This window comes from Puntigrus tetrazona, chromosome 14 (genome assembly GCF_018831695.1).
Source record: "Puntigrus tetrazona isolate hp1 chromosome 14, ASM1883169v1, whole genome shotgun sequence".
NCBI classification, from domain to species: domain Eukaryota; kingdom Metazoa; phylum Chordata; class Actinopteri; order Cypriniformes; family Cyprinidae; genus Puntigrus; species Puntigrus tetrazona.
Genome location: NC_056712.1, coordinates 2,855,155 through 2,875,758, shown reverse-complemented (window position 1 = coordinate 2,875,758; position 20,604 = coordinate 2,855,155). Strand labels below are relative to the sequence as shown.

At 45.6% G+C, this 20,604-nt stretch overlaps 1 protein-coding gene across 1 annotated transcript in view; it reads left to right on the top strand.

Moving 5' to 3' along the window:
* Nucleotides 1-20,604, top strand: part of limch1b (LIM and calponin homology domains 1b) — a 107,436-nt gene that overhangs the window by 2,465 nt on the left and 84,367 nt on the right. The window contains 1 exon segment of the mRNA XM_043257392.1: nucleotides 277-381. Within this exon segment, the coding sequence (XP_043113327.1) occupies nucleotides 305-381 (77 nt within the window). The 5' untranslated portion in view covers nucleotides 277-304.

Below are 20,604 nucleotides of genomic sequence, written 5' to 3'. Positions count from 1 at the left end.
TACTTATCAAAGCATCTATATAAGATATTATCAGCAGTTTTCGCATTGCTCAATTAATTAAATCAAACATAATATGGCAGGCAAAATTTGGGAGGCAAAACGCCATCAACACTAGAAAATGGGAATTTAGCGAGGAATTCATTTCCCCATAGACTCACCTCCAATGCATTCAACTTGAACATGTGAATTGATCATAAGCTGCCTGATTCTAGAAGTTAGCATTACTTCACGCATTACTGCATTATTGAAATGGACTCGTTATGTGACCGACTCAAGAACAAATTCAGATGGGAACTTCATCCCCATGAAGGATATCAAGAGATCAAGCATCTTCACCAAAGCTGCTATGTTTCACTCTCTCAAATGTCTTCACAACCTACAGTAAGTTTATTTTAATGCTCTCAGGTTATTGGCAACATCTATGTTGCTATGGCTATGTGTGTTGCTTAGGCTTGTTTATTTTTTTAGATGGCAGTGTTGGTCTATGTTACTGTCATTACGACGATGCAATATGCTGTGCTTAAAGGGGGATACAATACCATTTTATGTTTTCTGAGTTGTTTACACTGTTAAGATTTGGATTGTTATATGCGTGTGCACCCAGCAAACTGAGAAGGAGCTTGTCTGTTTTCGGGGGGGAATTGTAAGCTGTATTTTTTTTATGAATCTGATTAAACCGAAGACTACACTATATTTACTCAAGATTAACATGAGATTGACATGTTAACATAAAAATGTGTCTTATGTTCTCTCTAACCTAGTCAAGTTGCCTTTATTTCATAGTACTTACAACACAAAGGAGCAGGAATAACAACCATGGTGCAAATAGAACCATTTTTGTTGCAGCCCTTCTCCATTCAAAAACCTTGGCTGCCGACATGCTAAATAGCTGCTTTTCAGCCAAAGACTTTGCAAATTGTTGTACTTGAAGGTAATGAAATGCTTCTGAGGCAGCTTAACAATTCAATGGTATAGATCAAATAGAACAAGCTTTATTGATAAGTGGATATTTAATTACTAATACTGATTTCTCACTAGAATAACTTCAGACACCATCTGTATTTTGATCAACTACCCTGGATTGTGGGTATTAAAGGATAAGCAAAGGATATCTATTCTGCCATTATTATCAACCAGTAAAGGTGTCTCAGGAGGCAGAAAGTAAAAGTAAAATTTTTAGACATTGTTTTATTGCCTTCCTTCCGCCAAATGTGTCCTCCAAAGGCAACAGTTTCAGATTCAGCCTTCATTTCAGCATTATTCTATTTCAGTATCAAACACACTTGTTCTGTGTAGTTGTATTGAAACATGCTTGTTCTTAAGCTCTTGTATGGGGAACATGATTGTTCTTAGTTATAGTTGTACTGTCGGGAACAAACTTGTCCCAGAGCTGCTTGTTTTTGGAACAGGATTGTTCTTAAGCTGTAGCTGTATTATTGGGAACATATTTTTTGGTAATGATCCTGACAGAACCGACTTTACTGGAAAATGAACTGTATACTACTGTCCTTTTTATACCTTTTTATATGCTGCTTTACACCAGAATGTAGATTTGTTAACACTATCTCTCCCTAGGCTACCTTAACGTGGTGGAGGAGCTAGGTTGTCCGGGGGCTATATGCTCCTGGTAGGGTCTCCCAAGGCAAACAGGTTCTAGGTGACAAGCCAGACAAAGAGCAGTCCAAAGAGCAGTCACCCGCACGGCGCAGATGGGGCCACACCATGGAGCCAGGCTTGGGGCTGGGGCTGGGGCTGGCATACGAGCGCCTGGTGGCCAGGCCCAGCTCGAAACAACGGCGTGGGACCATCCTCCCGTGGGCTCAGCACCTGCAGGAGGGACCGTAAGGGGCCGGTGCCTTGTGGTTTAGGGGGGCGGCAATCGAAAGTTGGGTCCTTGGTAACTCAACCCCTCGAAACAGAATCTGGTTTTAGGGACATGGAATGTCACCTCTCTGGGGGGGAAGGAGCCTGAGTTGTTGCGGGAGGTAGAGAGGTACCGGCTAGAGATAGTGAAGCTCACCTCCACACACAGCTTGGGCTCTGGAACCCATCTCCTCAAAAGGGGCTGGACTCTTCACTACTCTGGTGTTGCCCGCAGTGAGAGGCGACGGGCTGGTGTGGGCTTGCTTATAGCACCCCAGCTTAGCTGCCATGTGTTGTAGTTTACCCTGGTGAATGAGAGGGTCACCTCCCTGTGATTTCAGGTTGGAGGGAGGACTCTGACTGTCATTTGTGCCTACAGACCAAATGGCAGTGTAGAGTACACAGCCTTCTTGGAGTCCTTGAGTGGAGTGCTGGAAAGTGCTCCATCTGGGGACTCAATTGTCCTGCTGGGGGACTTCAACGCTCACGTTGGTGATGCTAGCAACACCTGGAGGGACGTGATTGGGAGGAACGGCCCCCCATATCTAAACCAGAGTGGTTGTTGGAATTCTATGCTAGTCACGGTCTTTCCATAACGAACACCATGTTCTTCAAGCATAAGGGTGTCCACCAGTACATGTGGCACCCTAGGGCGAACTTTGTGGTTGTATCATCTGATCTCTGGCTGCATGTCTTGGACACTTGGACATTGTCGGGTGGAGGAAGGAATACTTTGAGGATCTCCTCAATCCTGCTAACAAGGGCCGGGCCCCGATAGGGACTCGACCATCACCCTGACTGAGGTCACTGAGGTTGTTAAGAAGCTCCTCTGGACCGGAGTGTGTGCTCCAACTATAGGGGGTCACACACAAAGTCTATGCCAGGGTACTGGAGATGATTATTCATCTGACAGTCGAACCTCAGCTTCAAGTGGAACAATGCGGGTTTCGTCCTGGATGTGGTACACTGGACCAGCTTTATACCCTCTTCAAGATACTGGAGGGTTCTGGGAGTTTGCCCAACCAGTCCACATGTGTTTTGTGGATTTGGAGAAGGCATTCGTCCGGTTTCTCACGGTGTCCTGTAGGGGTGCTCTGGGAATATGGGGGAAGGGGCCCATTGTTAAGGGCTGTCCGGTTCCTGTATGAGCAGCGCAGGAGCTTGGTTTGCATTGCCGGCAGTAAGTCAGACTTGTTCCCAGTGCATGTTGAACTCCGACATGGCTGCCCTTTGTCATTATTTTTATGGACAGGATTTTTAGGCACAGCTGGAGGCCGGAGGGGGTCCGGTTTGGTGACCAAAGGACATCGTCTCTGCCTTTTGCGGATGATGTTGTCCTGTTGGCTGCATCTGGCCAAGACCTATAGTGTGCAGTGGGGCAGTTTGCAGCTGAATGTGAAGCGGCTGGGATGAGAATCAGCACCTCTAAGTCTGAGGCCATGGTTCTCACTCGGTCAAGGGTGGCTTGTCCCCTTCAGGTTGGTGGGGAGTTCTTGCCTCAGGTGGAGGAGTTTAAGTATCTTGGGGGGTCTTGTTCACGAGTGAGGGGAGGATGGAACGAGAGATCGACAGATCGGTCCAGCTTCTGCAGCAATGCGGTCGCTGTACTGGTCTGTCATGGTGAAGAAGGAGCTGAGCCGCAAGGCAAAACTCTCGATTTATCGGGTCAGTCTACTCACACCTATGGTCATGAGCTTTGGCTCATGACCGAAAGGATGAGATCCCGGATACAGCTGCCTCTGCTCAGCTAGCGAGAACTGAGCCCCGATGACATGGTGACACCCATTTCCCAAATGTTGTGATCACTCCCTCTGCTGCTACTACCTGTTAAAGGACTATAAATACTGTTGTAGGCCCTCACCTGCAGGTTGCATTGTACTATTGTTGTTTCCCGAGTTTCCTTGTGTTTCCAGAGTCTTAGATTCCTTGGTTTTGACCCTGCCTGTCTTTTGATATTCTGATTGTTTGCTGCCTGACCCGACCTCTGCCTGTTTTTGGATTTTGTTGTTGCCTTGCCTCTGATACACCTGTTTGCTGTGATTTGACGCCTGCCTGCTTTGACTATGCCTTTGCTCAATAAAAGCCTGCAAATGGATCCGCACGCTTTCAGACCCCTCAATCATGACAGAATGCAACCTCACACCAGGATCCAGGGGCTTTTCACCCGACCCATGGCCAGGTAGGCGCCTTGCAATATCTCTACTAACCCTCAAGCAGGGCACCCGAACACTTGAGGATTACACCCAGGAATATCTGGACCTGGCTTACCTCTCAGACTTTCCGGACTGTTTGTTGATGGAGTTGTTTCATGAGGGAATAAATCAGCCACTCAAGACGAAACTTGTTTGAGAGGGTCCATGTGAGTCACTTGCAAAGTTTGTAGAATTTGCTTTAGTGACTGTGGGGTCAGCGCTCACTCTGGGTATTGAGGAGGAAGAGGACACCGCATCAACTCCTGTAATTGCCGCCTGCCCAGCGCCGCTCCCCAAGATGGCCGCCTGCCCTGATACACTGCACAAGATGGCTGCCTGCCCTGATCCACTGCACAAGATGGCCGCCTGCCCTGCGCTGCCTCCAGTGCCCGCGCCTTGTGCGCCGCCTCAAGTTAACCCACCCTCCCACCCTTGCCACACACCATCAATGGATCCCAGCAGCCCCTGCACTCATCCTCACCAGAGATCTACATCAAGGGGACAAAGTATGTGACCCCATGTCCATGACATCTACCAGTATAACCGCTGGAAACAATAGGACCAGTCACGCTTCTCAAGAAACCAAAAAGATAAGAACAACTGGAAACTTAACCAGACATCTAAAGTTTATTGTCTGACTCCAAGAGCAACTCGGTGACAAGGTTCAACAACCACACAGAACTAGTAAGTCTCTCATGGCCAAAGTTGATGTAAACACTGAGGTACCACAGAACATCACCTCAGTCCTCTGTTACTCACTAACAACCTATCAAATGAACAACTTCAAGAACCTGTGCAACAGAAAGTCTACTACAACCAGACGGCATCACAAGAGGAATGCAACACAGGAGACAAAGTTTCAGACCTCAGTTTCACACAGCCATGCCAAACTACCAAAGAACTTCGTGCCTTGCTGGACTTCCATCAGATCATGGACACTTTTTGAATCCTCCCTAAAAGAGCTATAGCCTAAGCTTTTGTGTGTCAGAGTGGTTGTTATAGAGTGGTGCCCAAACAGGGAATCCAGACTAGATGCCAGACAATGTAGGACTGCCTGTAGTATCACATGAGAAGTAAATGTGAATGAATTGAGAGGAAAATAGAAGTAGCCATGCAGGATCTGGGGCAATCAGTGATAGACTGCCTAAAAAGACGAGATGTACAGATCGAAAGCAAGTTAAAGGCTTTGGTTCCTTCTATGTCTACTCCCGTATCATCTAGATCCAAATCTCAAGATCAAACTTATAATGTACCATAACACCAATTAACTTTTTCCGGAAACTCAAGTTCAGCATATAACCCTCCATTTAAGATGGATTTCCCCTGCTTTGGTGACTGTCAAGACAAAGATCCTATTGTCTTCATAGAAGGTTGCGAGGAATATTTTGCTGTCCGCCCACTCAATGATTGTGAGATACTGGCTGCCCCTACGTCAGTGGTGAAGGGGACTGCCAAGGATTGGTGGCAGGCAGAGAGAAAAAATGTGCATGGATAGAGACAATTCAAGGAGTTGTTTCTTTGTTCATTTCTTAGTGAAGATTATGAGGATGTGGCATCACGTAAACCTTTGGAGAGAAAGCAAGGGGCAATGGAAGGTATAGGAGACTTTGCATTTTATTACTGTGCATTGTGTCTAAGATGGAAATGAGAGATGTCAGAAAAGGATATAGTTCAAGCCATACTTCGAAACTGTAACCCCCGACTAGCAAGTTTGTTATGAGATAAAGTAAGTGAGTGAATTAGTCAGAATAGGTACTCAAACTGAACAGGATTTTAATGAAGCAAAGAGGTATTGGAATCAAGTCAATACAGATGAGCAAAGGAAAAGATCTTTTAGTTCACATGAACCCCAAGCAAAACATGCACCGAAAAGTACAGCTTCGGAGTAGGTTCTGTTCTGCAATGGTAGATACTGGAAGCACTTTGACGCTTATGTAGGAATCTCTTTGGAAACAATTGAGCCAGGGTGAACCTTGTGATCCAAGCAAAGTTTCATGTTGGCCAATGGCCAGAGACACAAAGCCATTGGAAAAGTGCAGTGGCCATGTGAGATCCAGAGTCAAAGGCTTGCTTTGACATTCATTTTGAGGGACAGATATCTGTTGGTGCCAGTTATCCTAGGTATGGATTTTTTAATAAAGGCAGGAGTTGTGCTTGATTTAAAAAAAGCCCAGTATAGGCTTACAGCTCGAAATGACCAGACTGATCATGTGTTTCCATTTCTCAGGCACATTTTCTGTGCATTTCTATCTGGCTGTTCCAACTGCAGCAGTTACAGAACCGTTTCTACAATCCATTCAACAGGTTGTACAAAGAGCTGTAACTAATCAGCCATATAAGAAGGAATTGGAAGGTATTTTATTCAGCTGGCCCACTGTATGTTCACAAGACATTGGGCATACAAATGAATAACTGCATCATAAATGCATCATAACTACCACATCATAACTACCGATGAGGTTCCAGTGAGGAAGAAGGCATACAGACTAGCTATAGATAAGCAGCATCATCGTTTGTAGACGATGAAATCAAGGAACTCTTACGAAAGGAAATCATACAACCATCAGTTTCACCATGGGCGTCTCCAGTAGTAGTCATCCCAAAGAAGGATGGCAGCTTTAGGTTATGCATTGATTATCGTAACCTCAATGCCAAGACTCATTTGGATGCATACCCAATGCCTCAGGTCCTAGAAATGTTGGAGTCTCTGCATGGAGCTGCCATATTCTCAACATTGGACCTTAAGAGTGGTTACTGGCAGATAGTTTGTGAAACCTGTAGCTTTATTTGAATTCCGACGCCTTCCGTTGGTTTAAAAAAATGCCGCTGCCACATTCCAAAGATTAATGGAGCATGTGCTGAAGAGGGTAAAAGGAAAGTGCTGTTGTCACATCTCTGGACACTTTTGTTTTTGTTTTCGTCTCGTGAAATGTGCTCCCTGTGCCCTGCCTTCCCTCTGTGTTAATTATATCATTGTCTTCAGCTGCGTCTTGTTAATTTACCCTGTGTATTTAAGTCCTGTGTTTTGAGTTCCGTTTGTCCGATCGTCAATGTCCCTACCTGGTTTTGTCCTGCTTGCCTGCCTGCCTGTCTGTTCTGCCTGCCTGCCCTTTGTATCTTTATTTTTGCCCGCTTTGGAATTAAATCCGTTTAAGTTTAATTTACGTCTTGTGTACTCAGTCTCGCGAAAGCGCAAACGTGACAGTACGATCGGACCTTAAAAGTTTTTCCCCTCTTGACTTTATTTTTTTTTTGTCACTATGTTTACCCCGTTTATTGACCCATCTGTCCTCATCCTCCGGCTGGAGCAGGGGGATTGCTCTCTCGAGGAATATACAGAGACATTCTTCCTCCTCGCAAACGACTCCCGTTACCCGGACAGCTTTTTATGCGAGATTTACTTCCGCGGACTTAACATCGGCTCAGCTGTCCGGGAACTCCTCGAGAGAGCCTCGCTGCATACATCGAGTGGGTGCTGGTGTCCTGCAAATCGTCAATGACTTAACATCACCAAGCCCAATCCAGCTCCAGCCATCATCTCCGGCGTTGCGGAGTCCAAGAGAGCCTCGCTGCATGGCGCGGTGGGCTGGTGTGGGACGACCACGCCCTCGCCGAGGAGCGCCACAGAGCCGTGGCTGCCACCGACCCTAGCTGACTGCGACAGACCAGGTGCGTGAGCCGACAACAGAGCTCGCCCGTGAAGTCAGCCGACTGCAATGAGAGCGCGGAGTGGAGCTCCGCCCACTGCACATCGGCTGAGGATGAGCTGATCATCCACCTGGGGCTGCTGGATCTACAAGAGGAGCTGGACGATGTGGACTTGGACTTAGACTGGGCACCTCCCCTGTATCCTGAGTTCCTGTTCCCGTTCAGCCGTCCCGTTAGCCCGCTGGTTCCGCCCAGCCGTCCCGTTAGCCCGCTGGTTCCGCCCAGCTGTCCCGTAAGCCCGCTGGTTCTGCCCAGCCGTCCTGTATGCCTGCCTCAAGGGCACACCCAAGAGACTGTTCCCCGTGCACTCCGTCCCGTTCCTGTGCCCGCGCCATGTGCGCTTCCAGTTTTCCCACCCTCCAACCCTGGTCACACTACGTCGATGGATCCCAGCAGCCCCTGCGCTCATCCTCAGCTCACCAACTGGAGCTTGCCATGGGTCTGCCGGTCCCCATCGCCGACGAGGGTGAAGGATCCCTCGCCTCGCCGTCCTGCCTCCGACTCCCAGACTCCATCTCGGCTCGTAGACCCGTCGGCTCCCCATGGGCTTCTAGCTCCTCCTCTCCACCGTGGTCCGTCAGTCCACCAGGCTCCATCGTCCCTCCGGCTCCGCCTTGGTCTGTCGTCGACCATCCGTCGCCTCGGGATTCCTCTCCTCCGCCTTCACCTCGTCCCTCCATCCCACCGGCTCTGTCAGGCTCCTCCTTCCCTCCGGCTTCACCTCAGTCCTCAGTCGCTCTGGCTCCGCCTGTCCTTCCCGTCCCCCGTCTCCGTGTCAGTCACCCGACGTCACCCTGGCTCTTCGGCTCTCCGTCTCGCTTCAGTCTTCTACCACCTGCTCCGCCGCCGTCGGTCAGCCCCATGGAGTCGATGGCTGTTCCTCCTCCATGGCTCCTCCCTCCGCTCGGCTCCACCGTGGACCACCATAGCTGGGCTCTGGATCTCCTCCTGCTCCAGACTCCTCCTGTCTCCTCCTGGCTCCTCCTCCATCTGTTCCTCCCTGGACTCCTGTCTGTCTGCCCCCTCCTGGGGGCCGTCCTCCACCGGAACCTCCTCCCAAGATCCTGTATCCCCAGTTCCTAGTCATTTTGTTTTTGTTGATGTTACTCTTTAGGTGCGAGGACGCACCTTCCGGGAAGGGGGGGGGGTAATGTCACATCTCTGGACACTTTTGTTATTGTTTTCGTCTCGTGCCATGTGCTCCCTGTGCCCTGCCTTCCCTCTGTGTTAATTATATCATTGTCTTCAGCTGTGTCTTGTTAATTTACCCTGTGTATTTAAGTCCTGTGTTTTGAATTCCGTTTGTCCGATCGTCAATGTCCCTACCTGGTTGTTGTCCTGCCTGCCTGCCTGCCTGCCTGCCTGCCTGTCTGTTCTGCCTGCCTGCCCTTTGTATCTTTATTTTTGCCTGCTTTGGAATTAAATCCGTTTTAGTTTAATTTACGTCTCGTGTACTCAGTCTCGCGAAAGCGCAAACGTTGACAGCTGTCTAGTTAGTGTAAATTGATGATATAATTGTGTACTCAATAAACGAAGAGAACATCTCCGACATATCAACCAGGTGTTACAATGTCTACACGATGCAGGGCTCACACTTAATCTGGCTAAATGTAATTTCATGCAGCATACCATTACCTTTCTTGCTCACATCATATCCAAAGAGGGAGTCAGGATGGAACCAGCCAAGGTGGCAGCTATTAATGCATTCCCAACTCCCAACATTTCTCAGAATTGGCAGGCTGGTATCATCGATTTATTCCTAATTTGTCAGAAAAGGCCGCTCCCTTACACGCTTTGAAGCAGAAGAAAGCAACATGGACATGGTCAGATGATAGTCTCAAGATTCCTTTGAGACTATCAAGCAAAGTTTACTGCAAGCCCCTTTCTTAATGCCACCTGATTTTACCAAGTCATTCAGAGTACAGTCAGAGTACATCCTACGTAGCAGCTCAACATCGGCAATGGGATCGCTGGCTGACTGAACTGAGATTTGCCTTCAATACTGCTTGGCAAGAAAGTACTGGATTTACTCTGGCAGAGATAGCTCTAGGAAGAAAGCTTAAAGGTCCCTTGGAAAGAGCAGACACTAAATGACTAAATGTAAATGTAATGTAAATTCATTTCGTAGTACCCCAGATCCTAGTCACATAATTTATCCCACTTTGTAACATCACCATAACCTCATCCGTCTTGTCAAAGAAAGTGTAGAACAAGCCCAGGCTAAACAGCAACGCTATTATAACCATAAGCGTAAGCAAACCCATTATCAGGTGGGAGATATGGTCTGGGTGTAGGCACATCCTTTGTCTAGAGCAGACGATGGGTTCATGGCCAAATTGTCTAGTAAGTGGAAGGGTCCAGCTAGAGTTGTTTAGGACCCTGTCAATTATTCTTTGTGTTTTGATGACAATCTCTCTAGCCAAGTCTTCCAGTAAAGAAGGGGCTATGTAACAGTCATAGAGACTGTTATCATGTTTGCCCTGTAGTTTCTCTTTCTGACCAGTAAAGGGGCACTGGTGAGTGGCAGGTATCTAGGCATTTAACCCTGTATACACAGAGAGGAAGGGGATCTGCTGAGGTAGGATTGTCCTGCTTGATCTTGCTTTGCTTTTGGTTTCATTGGATGCTAATGCTTTGTATTGTTTGTTGCAAAGGGGCCTCAGGGCATAGGCCTACTCTTTAGTGGCTTAGCATGAGGCGCTAATACCACATGTGCAAGCCTTCTCAGAGGAGAAACATGGTCCTTCAGTGTGTTTACCCATATTGGATGAAGCCCTTGCCATATATTAAAGCATCTACCTGTGTGAATTCCCATTTGTGGAAGGTGTTTCACAAGGAACATGTATGTACATGGATGGTTTTGTCAAGCCTGTGCATCTGGGATTTTTGGATTCATCTTAAGATCACCACTGTATGGATTATGGACAATTCTCATCTGCATCAACATGATCATCCCCTTTAGTCCTTAGCAACTTTATGTAGCGGTTGAAGAACGACACACTCACACATGGATTTCTTTCATCCTGGTGTAGCGTCTTGCTAAGATCAAGATGCTCATTTGGTCATTGTCTTAAAGGACCCTTTTTCGCCTTTTAACATTTGCTTATAAATTACAGACCTGGGCCTCATATCTACATCTTTATAGTCCCTACATCAAAGCTCCAAAAAAAAAAACATTCCAACAAAGAGTAACAAACCCCCGTGCCATTTACCTATGGATTCACCAGAGACGTGGTCTGGCCACACAATTGCAATACGCATCATGCACACACATAAAGCCATTCTCTTTATTTTAAGCAATTATTAAACAGTTATGAATATACCTCATATTTGTTTGTGTTGTTCATATGTCCCTTTTTCTCACTATCTTATTTATCCTAATATTATAATATCCTAACATATCCTAATTACTCGCTGAGGACTTTCCTTCCTTCAAAAGGAACCAGAGGAAAACCCCCAGCTTACAACTTCTTGTCTACCGCATCAGGATTCTTTTGCAGCAACAAAAACTAATGCAAGTAACTTTTATAACTAGTTGGATGCGTGTTTGAGTTTGAGCCTCTTTTAAGGTGAAATTTGATTCTTTGATGATTCTCACTAGGTTGTAGTTAATTGATGTGAAATACTACCATCCTTTTCCTTCTCTCTCTCTTTCTTCCTTACTTTCATGTATCTTATGTATATGTCTTTTGTTAGTATTAGTGTTGTATGTCATATATAGGTCCGTTTATTAAATCCCTTATATTAACATTTAATTGTCTCTGGGTGCTGCTCACAATTTGAAGACACTGAATGTTGACCCTTGCTAAATGCTAAATCACTGCTAGTACTGCAGAGAAGAAAGCTATTCTTCCTTGGCCAGGAAAATAACCTTTCCTAGAATTGATAAATAATTACTGTATATTGTCTGCTCGGTGGACAAACAGATCAAATAATTGTAACGTTAATTCTGCCACAGTTAATTCTGCCACAGTTAATTCTAAAATATAATCTAAAGATTTATTATTAAGTATACCTAGCTATAATTAATTCTAAATATTCCCCCTTTTGAGCTAATTCGTTACACTGGTTTATCTTTTTTTTTCTTTTTTAAATCAGGTTGGCTGATGACAAATAATGGCCACTGCAGCAATGACACTCAAATCTACTGATTGGGTACAACGAGAAAACTTAATAAAAACAATAAAACTTCACAATTCCTAAACAGCACATGTTAACATCCACAACATTCTGAACATGAAAGCAACATACCTTTTTTTCCCTTTTTTTTATAAAGAAACAGGTAAATCAGGTTGGCTGATGACAAATAATGGCTACTGCAGACATTCATGAAACAAACAAAAATATCGAAATTACACACGCAACTACTAATAATACAAATTGTCAGATTTGTGTACAAATTGTCAGAAGTCCGACACAAGGACCATGTGAAATGAGCTTGCACATGTTTGTATGAAGCACGAGAAACTTTGGCTTTTATAACAATCTTAACAACTGTGTTAAAGTCTTATTGGCTTAAAGTCTTAAAGTCTTAAATTATATTTCGACAAATACATCACTTCAATCAAATGTGTCAAAAAACACTGACATAAAACATGGGGGGACACAAGGACACTGAATGAGGTTAGGACAACAAACAATGGTTGCATGTGTGGAGAAACTCTTCTTACTAGAGGTCAATTCTAGTAGTGCAATGAGGGAGGTGTTGTGTTTGAGAAACCTAGCTATGTGTTTCCCTAGCGTGTTAGGAAATGCATCTGTGAGGTGTGATAGTCGGTCTGTGTCAGTGGGTTTGGTCTTCCCCTCTTTATTTGGTTTCGGTGCACCCATCGCAGGACTGGCTCGATGAGGGGTGTTCGGCCGTGGTAGGGCGAAACTGTAATGCCACACTTTGTCTCCAACACTGAGTTCCTGATATGTTGTTTTCAGGTGCTGATGCAACTATTCTAGGTACTGGTGAGTGGTGTAGGCAGTGACAAGGTTCGTGGCACCGGTCTGGTACAGAAGGTGTAAGGGTAGTGTCATTTGTTGCCCCGTCATCATTTCGAATGGGGGTACTCCAGTAGATCTGTGAAGGGTGGCCCTGATAGCCATTATTACCAGGGGAAGTTTGACATCCCAATCCTTCTGATTGGCGGACACGTACTTCTTTAACATGCTGACCACTGTCTTCAATCAATCAATTATTTTTATTTATATAGCGCTTTTAACAACACAGATTGTATCAAAGCACTGAACAGTATAAAGTAGAAGAATACAATGATAGGGATGTATAATAATGCGATTGAACAATTTGTTATTAAATGCAGAGACGGTCTCTGTAATCAATTTGCCTAGAAGTTAAGTGTCCCCAACAAAGCAAGCCAGAGCAACAACAGAAAGGAATCAAAAGTCCATCCATACAGAATGGAGGAAAAAAAAACCTTGGGAGAAACCAGACTCAGTTGGGGCCAGTTTTTCTCTGGCCAGACACCCAGAAATCCACGAATAGCCTTAATGTAGGGGAACTAAACCCTAATTAACTAATCTTAAGATTGCACATCACCGATGTGAGAGAAAGCGAGTAAATGCAGAGGTATCCAGGTTAGGCTAGTGGCTAACCCAAACAAGCCAGCTATCCCCACCATCATATAAGCTCCTTGAACAATAAACTGGACTGTATCAGACTTCTACGCTCAATACAGACTACTGTAAGATACTGTTGTGTTTTTGTGTTTATGGAAACATGGCTCAACAACAGCATACCAGACTGCGCCGTTCAGCTCGAATCACTAACATACTATTGAGCGGACAGAGTTCTCGTTGAGGGAGGTAAGACCCGCGGCGGTGGGCTTTGTGTTTCCATTAATGACATGTGGTGCCACGATGGTGTTTTGGTCTGCAAACACTGTTCATCTCTGTTGGAATTCATGACAATTAAGTGCCAGCCATTCTAACTTCAGAGGGAATATACAGCCATACTGCTCGTTGCTGTATATATCCCTCCTAGCTCCAACAACAACAATAACAACAGGAGTGAGGCACTAAATGATCTGTACCACAAGCAGCAGACAACCCACCCAGATGCTTTTCTCATCTTGGCTGGGGATTTCAATCATGCAGGCTTTCCAAAAATACAACAACATCAGAAACCCTTCAAGACTGTTTTAGCACCACTGGCTGGAGTATGTTCAAGCAGGCTGCCACATTCAGTAACACCTCAGTGCATCAATGATGTAACGGTCACAAAGTCCATCACTGTCAAAGATAAGACTGTAAGGAGCTGAATCAAAAACCTGTAAATGCAATAAGACTAATCTGAGAAGGGATATCCAAAGGAACAAAAGGACTTCAAAAGAGAGTAAACAAAAGAGAGTATCCTATTGGGTCTCTGAAAGTGTTCCAGCCAGGTGTGACCCTGAAGCACGGGAACCTAAACACCAAAAGGTTTTTACAACTACATTTGTGATCTCTTTGTCTGGTCTGAGTATATAAGGAAAGTGACAAAACACAACAAGGTGCGATTCTTTAACCAGATTGGCCCGTAGTGTGGTGTGTGTCCCCATACAACATACTATGTACTTTTCTGAAGACCAGATATAATGACCTTTTATGTTTGTTTTATTTTGTTTTGTGTTATTTTTGTACTGCTGATCAGTTGTGCAAATGTCCATGAATTATACCAATTTGGAAACCATTCTTGCCTGGCAAAATAAACATTAATCTTGGTTAACTTCTAATATTGTTTGAAATAACCTAGTAGGTTACTGACTTCTGAGGTTTTCCGCATTGTTGGCATGCTAGAGTGAGTCAGATCAACTATCAATGGATGGAGCCGGGGGCATGTTTTTGAGATCTTGACTTGTGGCCACCAAACTGGCTTAGCATGCTATTACTTAGGGAACGCATAAAAATTACTCTTTTTTAGTCTATTGAGGAAATGGCTGCATTAAGGTAAGCGATCTACGGGGTAGCCTCTGACTAAGACCTGGACTATCCCAGATGTGTCGTGAGTCTGTTCTGGCCAAAAAAGGTCTCTAAGTGACCTGACTCCTAACGAACGATAAGTCGAAACTAGGAAGTATTATAGTTAATAATGATCCAAATTTAATCACAACTAGAGGGATCAACAGTTACATTTAAATAAATATAACTAAAATCACAAAAGATTGGAGTCAGATGAAATTATGTATAAGGTCAGTACTACAATTGGAAACGCAAAAGATTAATAAATATCAGTGATTTTTAAAGAGACGCAAAGAAAAGACTGAACACGCATTGACCTTCGACCAGGGCCTCTGGATTCCGTTCTTCAGGAAAAGGGGGACCCTTACAAGACGATCTTTCCAGTGCCAAAGAAGTTATCTCCATCCTGTTTCAATGACTACTGGCCAGTTGCACTTACCCCTATTCTCATGAAGTGCTATGAACGGCCCTTGCCATTGCAGGTGATCCTACCCACCCGACACACAGCTTCTTCAGTCTGCTGCCATCATCTGTTTCTGTTTTCAGTGCAGCTTTCCTCAAGCTGTCAGGGGTTGGCAGTGGCCTGTTGTGTTTGTCTTGTGTTTTGTTGTCCTGGAGCACATGGCCTTTGTTTTGACAGCTCGCCATGTGCTTTGCTGTTAACTCCTCCCCTCTTGTTAACCCTAATTGTTTCACACTCCTGCACCCCATTTCTGTCAATTATCCTCCCTACTTAATCTCCTTGTGTTTTCTGTCCTTTGTCAGTCCGTCGTTTGATGTTCGTTCATTCTGACTCTGAACCCCAGTTTGTTAGTTTGCTCAGTTTTTTGTTTCTCCAGTCTTAGTCCTGTTTTCAGTCTAGTTAGTGCTGTCTTTTGCCTTTTTGACTTTTTATTTTGTTAGTTTCTCGTTTTGTCCTATCTCGGTCCTCTAGCGGGCGGATGCTGGTAATGGCTACAGTGGGAGGCTTCTCAGCGACCGTTTTGACCGGCCACCTTTTCCCGGCCCACCGGTTGGCTCTGGTTCACCCTTCGTCCCATCGAATTGAGTCCTGACAGTACGGACTGACCAAAATGGACCCAGCGGAGGAAGACTATGTCCGTTCTGCTCTGGCCCACCAGGGTGCTATGATTGGGTGTCATGCCAGTCAGCTCTCAACTACCTCTCAGGAGGTTGATTCCCTCACCTCTCAACTGGCTAATTTAAGCGGCCGTGTTCAAGATCTTCAGCAGGAGATACGAGTCTCATCCCACATTCGTTCCAACCCTGAGCCACATGCCAACAATCCACCTCCTTATGACGGGGACCCAAACTCTTGCCAAGCCTTTTTGTCCAATGTTCTCTGGTATTTGCTCTTCAGCCAGGTCGTTATGCCTCTGAACAAACTAAGGTGGCTTACGTCATCACTCTTCTCACCGGCAAGGCTCGAGCATGGGGGACAGCCATGTGGGATGCTCAGTCACCTATATGCTCCAGTTTTGTTGATTTCAGCACGGAGATGAAAAAGTTGTTTGACCGTTCTGTCAGGGGAGATGAGGCGGCTGCTAAGTTTGTTCGACTCACAGAAGAATCAAACCGTCACTGACTACCTCATTCTGTTCAAAACACTGTCCGCTGAGTGCAAGTGGGATGCGGGTGCGCTGCGTGCTTTGTTTCGGGAGGGGTTGGATCCTCAGATCCAGGATGAGATGGCAGCTCAGGAGACCCCGGCAGATCTGGAGGACCTTATCAGCTTGGCCTTACGCATCGAGTCCCGGATCCAACTTTGTCGAAAGCGTCTTTTGCCATGGTCAGCGGGGGACTTCACCAAGGTCTCCCAGAGCATCGAGTGCCCACCATCCTTGTCTCCCCCTCTCTCCAGGTACACACCCACCACGTTCACCTTGTTCTCCAACATTTGCTAGAGAATCAGCTCTTTGTCAAAGCGGAGAAGTGTGAGTTCCACGCCAAGTCGGTCTCATTCCTTGGGTTCATTGTTTCGGAAGGGGAGGTTAAACCGAACCCTGTCAAGGTTAAGGCAGTCGCTGAATGGCCAGTACCCGACTCTAGAAAGGCTTTGCAGCGATTCCTGGGATTCGCCAATTTTTATCGGTGGTTTGTCAGGAATTTTGGCCAGGTGGCTGCACCCTTAACTGGGCTCACCTCTACTAAGTCACCTTTCGTATGGAATTCTCGGGCTCATGAGGCCTTTGATAATCTTAAGTCCTGGTTTATCTCTGCTCCTGTTCACTCTGTTCCAGATCCTAAGAGACAATTCATTGTTGAGGTTGACACATCAGATGTTGGGGTCAGCGCTGTCTTGTTCCAACGCTCCTCCCAGGATGGGAAAGTACATCCCTGTGCTTTCTTTTTGCACCCTCTGAACCCTGCTGAACGGAATTACGACATCGGCAACAGGGAGCTGCTGGCAGTCAGGCTGGCCTTGGGGGAGTGGCGTCACTGGTTGGAGGAGGCCACTCAGCCTTTTTTGATCTGGACGGATCACAAAAATTTAGAATATATCCGTTCAGCCAAGAGGCTGAGTTCTCGGCAGGCTCGCTGGGCACTTTTCTTCAATCCAAGAATGTCAAACCTGATGCCTTGTCTCGCCTTTTTGAGTCCCCGGGAGAAGCGGCTTCTGCCAACCCAATCCTCCCTCATGGGGTGGTTGTGGGGGCTCTTACTTTGCTGATTGAGAGACTTGTCAGCGAGGCCGGTCGAGGAGTGGTTGTTCCTGTGGGGTGTCCAGCGGGTCGGTTGTTCATTCCTGAGCCCCTTCGCTCTGAAGTTCTCTAGTAGGGCCACGACTCCAAGCTAACCTGTCACCCGGGAGTCAGGAGACCGTTGGCAGCCATCCGTCAACGATTTTGGTGGCCATCTATAGGCCAGGATGTCAGGCAGTTTGTGTTGGCTTGCTCAGTCTGCGCCCAGACGAAGACCTCTAACCAGCCTCCGTCAGGTCTGTTATGTCCTCTCCCTATTCCCACCCGCCCTTGGTCTCATATTGCCTTGGACTTTGTTACTGGTCTTCCCCCCTCTAAGGGCAACACCGCTATCCTTACGGTGGTGGATAGTTTCTCTAAATCGTTCCATTTCATTGCCCTCCCCAAACTCCCCTCAGCCAAGAAGACCGCGCTACTGGTTATCGACCACGTTTTCCGGCTCCATGGGTTGCCTGCGGTCATGGTTTCTGATCGGGGTCCCCAGTTTTTCTCCCGGTTTTGGCAAGAATTCTGTCGACAGATCGGGGCCTCTACGAGTCTGTCTTCAGGTTATCACCCTCAGTCAATGTGTCAAGGTCAATTTGAGCGAGCCAACCAGGATCTTGAAAGAGCACTCCGCTGCCTGGCGCTTCGTAATCCTGCCTCCTGGAGTCAGCAGCTTTCCTGGGTAGAGTACGCCAACAATACTCTACCAGTGGCATCCACAGGTATGTCACCCTTTGAATGTTCTGTTGGTTATCAACCCCCCTTGTTTCCCATCCAGGAACTCGACGCTGCGGTGCCGTCTGCTCTAGCCGTCTGCTCTAGCCGGAGGTGTCGTAAGACCTAGAATAAGGCCAGGAGGGACTTGGCCCAGACCTCTAGACGCACCAAGGCAGCAGCCGACCGTCATCGGACTCAAGCTCCTCACTACATTTGTGGTCAGAAGGTATGGCTCTCCACCAAGGACCTGCCTCTCAGGGCGACTTCTCGCAAGCTGGCACCCAGGTTCATAGGTCCATACCAGATCACCAAGATTCTCAGTCCGGTGGTTGTTAGGCTCAAGTTACCTTCCTTCCTTGGTCGGGTACACCCTGTTTTTCATGTATCCAGGGTTAAGCCTGTTATTCGCTCCCATCTTAACACTAATGCCTCTTCCACCATTTCTGTCAATTATCCTCCCTACTTAATCTCCTTGTGTTTTCTGTCCTTTGTCAGTCCGTCGTTTGATGTTAGTTCATTCTGACTCTGAACCCCAGTTTGCTAGTTAGCTCAGTTTTTTGTTTGTCCAGTCTTAGTCCTGTTTTCAGTCTAGTTAGTGCTGTCTTTTGCCTTTTTGACTTTTTATTTTGTTAGTTTCTCGTTTTCCCCATCTTCTGCTCCCATCTCTCCAGTTCACTTTTTACCCAGCTCAGTACTCTCCTCTCACCGACGACCTTCAGGTGCCAGTACCCGTCTCGGTCCTCTAGCGAGCGGATGCTGTACGTGGCTACAGTGGGAGGCTTCTCATCACCCGCTTTGACCGGCCACCTTTTCCCGCCCCACCGGTTGGGTCTGGTTCACACTTCGTCCCATCGAATTGAGTCAGTTTGATGAGCTATCCTTCACCTCCTCTGCAGCTGGGATTGTGGCTGGAGTCGACTGCCAGCTGTTTCACCCTTTTTGTTGGACTATTACACAAACCCTTAATTGTTCAAATAAACTATTTTCCTTCTGCAATTGGGTCTGCTCGTCTGTCCTGACACAAGCTGCTTTAGGTCATCTTTATGACACAGACTGCTGCTTCTCCAAAGAGTCATGTGAACTGCATGTATTTATTATTATCTATGTTTGTCTAGGCTACTATCTCATCCTGTTTGGGTTTTTTTTCTTTTTTTTGCCCAAGTGATAATTTCTTGTCCAAAATGTCATACCTTTATTATATAATAATGTTTAACTTTTCAGCATGAGTTTTAGTGTAACTTAGTCATTATTAGCAATTATATATCACTTATTAATGCGTATATAGAAAATTGATGGTAGTTACAGAGATTGATGTGGTTTGAATTGGTGAAATGACTACAATAGTGAATATGCACTGTGTCTTTGCGATACCCTGCTCCCTAAGATACTGGAATCGGTCACCAAAAAAATCCATAAGGAATGTTGCTTTATATAAAAAAACCCAGAAGTTTTTGTTTATCCTCATTTGGATAATAAACATAGTTTCCATGGGCCAATTTAAAGGTTTTAAGTATACAAACGTCCTCCATATATTTTTAGCTTTTCTCCCTCATAGCCACAACATGTAGATATTAAACAAAGGTGTGTTTGTCCACTGCACAGTCTGTTGTCTCAGATGTCTCCCTCAAAGTTCATGAGTGCGGTAGTTTTTTCTCAGTGAGGGATAAGCCATCAGGCATGAAGAGGTCTTTGAGACAGCACACTGAAAATACAGTAAACCAAAAAGATTGTCTTGCCAATAGGATTGGTTAGTCAAACTGAGTGCACAAAAGAGATAGAATTTCATTCACCGCTTTAGTGTGTGTGTTTCTTTGCTTGTGTTATAGTGTTAAGGTGCACAATTAAACAATTGTTTAAAAGGGTGTTTAAATGTTTTACCAGATTTGTGTTATTTGGTCTAAAGGTCCAGACAGAAGATATATTTTTAAATTCCTGAATTACATAATCTTTGGCACAATTTATGCATTGTTTTTTAAACTGACTGTTTAAAAGTAGCGTTGCACAGTCTCACGGTATGCACAAAGCAAGAATGTGCCAAAATAATAAAGTAAATGTAGCATGTTTTGAAAACCATATTTAAATCTTTCAAATTTTTCAAATTACTGGCAGTTTGAATTTTGTTTTGGGCTGATATTATATTAATAGTAAAAATAAGAATAAAAAACTTCACTCGAGTGGCGAAACGCCCATATAAGACACTGGTAACGACACTGGTAACATAACGTTTTATGTTGCATTAGCCGTATTAAATAACCCTAGTAACGAGCTACAGCTGAAACGGAGCTTGTGATCACCAGCTGAGACACACCCCTCATATAGCACATGAGACATGCAAAGATGAGACAGTGATTGTAACAACTAAGACAATAATAGCCTAAAGAACTTAAGCCTAAAGAATTGTTCTTTCTTGTCATTATAGAACACTTTTAGCATAAAATGTTCCTTGGAGTTGAGTGAAGAATCCCAATGAATCTTTTTTTTCCTGAGAGTGT